At 42.0% G+C, this 5,205-nt stretch overlaps 1 protein-coding gene across 2 annotated transcripts; it reads right to left on the bottom strand.

Moving 5' to 3' along the window:
• Positions 1 to 229: 229 nt before the first annotated feature.
• LOC149126631 (E3 ubiquitin-protein ligase RNF166-like) lies at positions 230 to 1,234 on the bottom strand. 2 transcript variants are annotated; one of them, XM_089333211.1, is made up of 2 exons: positions 967 to 1,136; positions 230 to 724 (listed from the first exon to the last, which is right to left on the bottom strand). In XM_089333211.1, exons 1-2 carry the CDS (start codon positions 1,078 to 1,080, stop codon positions 368 to 370), a joined length of 471 nt encoding a protein of 156 aa, XP_089189337.1. In that variant the 5' UTR covers positions 1,081 to 1,136; the 3' UTR covers positions 230 to 367. The 2 variants fall into 2 exon arrangements, with proteins under 2 accessions (XP_089189337.1, XP_089189336.1); XM_089333210.1 differs by having other exon boundaries at positions 240 to 1,234.
• Between the last annotated feature and the right edge of the window lie 3,971 nt (positions 1,235 to 5,205).

Raw genomic sequence — 5,205 nt, 5'->3', positions numbered from 1 at the left:
AGCTGCGGCCTCTCCGCCTTTCCCTCCTCCCGCCCATCCCCTGTGCTGCATTTTTGAGTATTTTTTTTTAAATATAATTTGTAAATGTTCCATAAAAATACTATGCTCCCTAGTCAACATGGGTATCGCAGCGTGAAGGGCAGCTGCTCTCGGCTCTATAAAACGTGGGGAGTAGTCACACGCGGTGTAGAAAACGCGGCTCCCAGACCACAACAGCCAGGGCGGGGGCAGCCTGCGAGCACAGCTCGGGGCTGGCGACCCTGCACGCCAGCAGGGCGTCATGGCTTGGAAGAGCTTGGGCCGGCGCCTGCCCCAGGCCACCTGCTCGGCCGGAAGCACCATGGTCACCCAGCGCGGGCCCAGGCCCTCAGTTCTCCGACAGGGACAGGGCCAGCACAGCCTGGAAGGCGGCCTCTTCGTCGATGCTGTAATCCACAAAGGTGTCGTAGGAGAACTTGTGCCTGTGAAGCAGGTGCTGCAGGAAGTTGGCGCTCTTGTAGCTGGGGTCGCCCCAGGGCATGGCCGAGCAGATGGGGCACACCACGCGGTTGGGGTCGCTGCGGTGGCTGTCCACACAGTGCTTCACCAGCTCCTGCTGGTCCAGGTTGCGAGCGCCGCAGTAGGGGCAGGCAAAGGTGGACCTGTTGGGGACGTTGCTGGGGATGGGCTGGGACGTGGGCACCATGGGGACAAACTTGGGGCAGCTGGCCATCTGCTCCTGCACCTTCAGGCAGGAGGCGACGTGGACGCGCATCTTCGCCAGGGTCACCTTCTTGCTGCAGCCCCGGCAGGGCGCCTTGCAGGAGGACAGCTGCTTCTCCACCTGGGCGGCCTTGTCCACCTTCTTGGGGTCAAGGGCAGGCGGCAGAGCGGGCAGAGGGGGGACGGCACCTGCAGGCACGGCTGGAGGCACTCCCCGCAAAACGTGTGGCCGCAGCTGCCGATGGCCACGGGCCGGTGGTACACCTCCAGGCAGATGGGGCAGCTGTACTGCGCCTCCAGGCCGCTGTCGCCGCCCGCAGGCCCGGGCGGAGGCTGCCGCTGCTGAGCCGAGACCACCAGGCTCCGGAACATCGCCATCCCGGGCCAGGCCCGCCGCCGCCCCCTGTCCTGGCCCCAGCATCAACATTTTATTTACTTTTTTGGTTGGTTAGTGAATAGATATTGGATGTTTGTTTTTTGCTGCTTTCAATGCATGTTATCACTTAAGAAAATTATTAAAAAAGAATCTATGCACACTTATCTACTTAAAAACCCTTGTCTTTCATTATGATAATAAAGTTATACACATAAATACAAAAATTATGATTTAAATATATCAGAAATCATGCCTAAGCAATATTTTCTTGGTTATTTTTACCTACTTGTAAAATAAAATAACTGCAATTTCTTATTATTTGGCCGAAAATATTTTGTCAGTTAGTTTAGAAAGTGCCATGATTCTGTTAATACTCTTCAGGCAGAGACCATCAGAAACACCTCTGTAGTTAAACAAGGTGAGTTTAATGGTTGTTGTAATGGGAAAGACCACATGTCATGGGGACTCTCAAGCATCTCAGCACAAGAGTCAAAAGCAACTGGATCTCCATATGCAGAAGTATGACACAAGATCCCTAGCTTAAACTTTATACAATAATCCACTCAAAATAAATCAGAGAACTAAATCTATGACCCAATAACATCAAATTACTAGAGAATATTAGGGAAACTCTGCAAGACATTGGCATAGGCAAAGACATCTTGGAAAAGAACCCAGAAGCACTGACAATCAAAACCAAAATTGATGATTGGGATTACATCAAACTGAGAGGCTTCTGCACTGCAAAGGAAACACTCAGCAAAATGAAGAGGCATCTGACAGAATGGGAAAAAATATTTACAAACTATGCAACTGATAAAATGTTAACATCCAAAATCTAAGAATCGCCTAAGAAATTCAACAACAACAAAACAAATAGTCCAGTAAAGAAAAGGGCAAAAGACTTGAACAAGCATTTTTCTTAATTTTTAATTTCTTAATTTTTTAAAAAAGATGTATTTATTTATTTGAAAGGCAGAGCTACAGAGAGGCAGAGGCAGAGAGAGAGAGAGAGAGGTCTTCCATCCACTTGTTCACTTCCCAGATATTCCCACAACAGATAGAGCTGGACCAATCTGAACCCAGGAGCCAGGAGCTTCTTTTGGGTCTCCCATGTGGGTGCAGGGACCCAAGGACTTGAGCCATCTTCTACTGCTTTCCCAGGCCATAGCAGAGAGCTAGATCAGAAGTGGAGCAGCCAGGACTTGAACTGGCACCTATTTGGAATGCTGGCATCGCAGTTGGTGGCTTTACCCCCTACTCCACAGCACTGGCCCCAGGCATTTTTCAAGAGGAAATTCAAATGGCATTTCACTTCACCCCAGTTAGAGTGGCTCTCATACAGAAATCAACAAAAAATGCTGGTAAGGATGTGGGGGAAAAGTTACCCTGATCCACTGTTGATGGGAGTGTAAACTGGTACAACCACTGTGGAAGACACTATGGAGATACCTCAGAAATCTGAATATAGACCTACCATATGATCCAGCCATCCCACTCCTGGGGACTTACCTAAAGGAAAAGAAATCAGCATATAAAAGAACTATCTGTACCCCCTTGTTATTTGCAGCTCAGTTAACAATAGCTAAGATATAGAATCAACCCAGATACCCATCAACTGATTACTGGATAAAGAAATTTTGTTATATCATATACGTTATGGAGTATACTCAGCTGCAAAAAAAAAATGAAATTCTGTCTTTTACAAAAAAAATGAATGCAACTGGAAACCATTGAACTTAGTGAAATAAGCCAATCCCAAAAAGACAGTTATATATTTTCCCTGATCTGGGGTAACTATTAGAGTACTCAAAATATAATGTATTGGAGTGAAGTAGACATGTGGAGATGACTGTTTACATGATGATTGTTTACAGCCCTTGTCTCTTCTTTTGAGGAATAGCATTTTCTTCTTCATTCTATTTGTTGAACTCTGTACTTAGTGTAGGGTTAACCTTATGAGTGTTAAGTAAATTGAAAATAAATCTTTGTAAAAATTAAGTAAATTGAAAATAAATCTGTAAAAATTAAGAGAGGGAGTAGGAGAGAGAGGAGGAAGAAGGCTTGGAGCATGGGTGGGAGGGAGAGTAGGGTGGGAAGTATCACTATGTAACTAAATATTTATATATGAAATACATGAAACTTGTATAACTTAAATAAATTTTAAAAAAATAAAGCAATATCCTCTTGGAAAATAATGCCAAAGAAGACCATTAATAGATGTTAGAGGGAAAGAAAGTCTGAAGGAAATTAAGCATGGCTAGGCAACTGAAAGTAAAAGATATTACAAAATGTCTTGAAATCCTTTCACTTGGAAACCTAAAGCTTCCATATTTCTAGAGTGATTAGTCAAATCCTAACTAATTTTTATCATTAATCATGACATGTATAGTAAGTTTTGGTCAGAAGAAGAATGTGCATTTTATATGTCATATCTCTCAGAACATCAGTTTAACAAATTATGAAAAGTCAACCAAAATTTTATTTGCCTCTGTTCATATCACCACGCATAAACTGGTCATGCTGCCCTGTTGTGGCTTCAATATGTATATGATCTAACTTTGAGGAATCTACAATATTTTCTTTAAAGGTGACATTTTGATACACTCTTTTTTGTGTGTGAAGAATTTAAGGGTTAATTACAGATCTAAATTAATTTAGATTTCAACTGCACATGGCCCTAATAATTCAGAATGCACTCTTCCTATGTAGTGCCCCCCATGTAAGTTCTCCTGTGCACTGGCCATGCTAAATACTCTTATGGGACCGCTCTTCTCTAGTAACCGAAAATGTAAATGCCAGAAAGTTTATATTCTAAGATACATTTTATGGAAGAGGGGAAAATGTAGCAATTGATACAGATAGTGTTTCAAATGAAATTTGGAACTATATATAAGCAAATTCAGTCAATTGTCCTGAGAAAACTAGCTAACCATACAGCATGAGCAGCTTCTTAATGCTAAATAGAGTCTAAGTAAAGAAAATTCCATAGAGTAATAGAAACAAAAAACTGAGTAAATAGTAGGTCTCAGTGTACCAAAAGCCTTATGTGCATGTAAATTAAAATTATAAAGAAAATAAAATATTGCATGAAACTTGGAACATTTTAAAATTAAAATTTTCAAAATAACTAAACCAAACCAAAGGCAGCATGGAGTAGAAAATACCCACAACATATATAAAATAAAGAAATCAAATCCCTGTTAGTGAAGAGTCCTAAGAATATCAGTAACAAATAGATTACCAACAGCAAAATGATTAATTCTCAAAAGAAAATTTATAAATGGCAAGTATTTGAAAAATGACCAACCTTATAATAATCACATACATCCCATTTAAAACAATGAAGTATTTTCACCTATCAGATTGACAAAGATTGGGGGGGTGGGGACCTAGAAGCCAATGTGGCATGGAAAGTAAAGCCACTGCCTGTGACAGTGGCATCTCATAGGTGCAAGTTCCTATGCTGGCTGCCCTACTTCTGATCCAGCTCCCTGCTGCTGGCATGGGAAAGCAGCAGAAGATGGCTCAAGTGTTTGGACCCTTGCCACACACACGGGAGAACCAGACGAAGCTCCTGGCTCTTAGCTTCAGTCTGCCCCAGCCCTTGCTATTGCAGCCATCTTGGGAGTGAACAGATGGAAGATCTCTCTCACTCACTGTGTGTGTACGTGTGTAACTCTCAAATAAATCTAAAAAAACTGGAAGAGAAAATTTCTGAATATATTGGAAAGTGGGTGCCTAGTAATCCTGAAGGAAGAGAAATACATGACAAGAGACTGCAGATATTCATGGCAGACCTTAGTGTAATGTCAGTCATCTAAAACTCTTTGTGTATGAGCCCTTTCATTTTCTCCTACCCTCTTATATGTTTAACAAACAGGCTTTGTTTAAATATGAGACACCTGCACTGGATCCTATAATTAAGGGATTTACTTTCTTTTGTTGGTTTGTATAGAATTTTTTTCATTCTCTGTTTACCGAAAATACCCAGTTGCAGCTGGCAAAATTAGTATTTGAATTGTTCAAGTTGGGTTAGTTTCTAAGCATAAGCCTTGTAAATCCTCTCATGTTTCATTCATTATCAAAAAATATTCAGCTTTGAGAAAGAGAAAGGAAAGAAGAAA

Source organism: Oryctolagus cuniculus, chromosome 5 (assembly GCF_051225735.1).
Source record: "Oryctolagus cuniculus isolate XC-2025 breed Fujian yellow rabbit chromosome 5, ASM5122573v1, whole genome shotgun sequence".
NCBI lineage: Eukaryota > Metazoa > Chordata > Mammalia > Lagomorpha > Leporidae > Oryctolagus > Oryctolagus cuniculus.
This window is presented reverse-complemented; position numbering and strand designations above follow the sequence as displayed.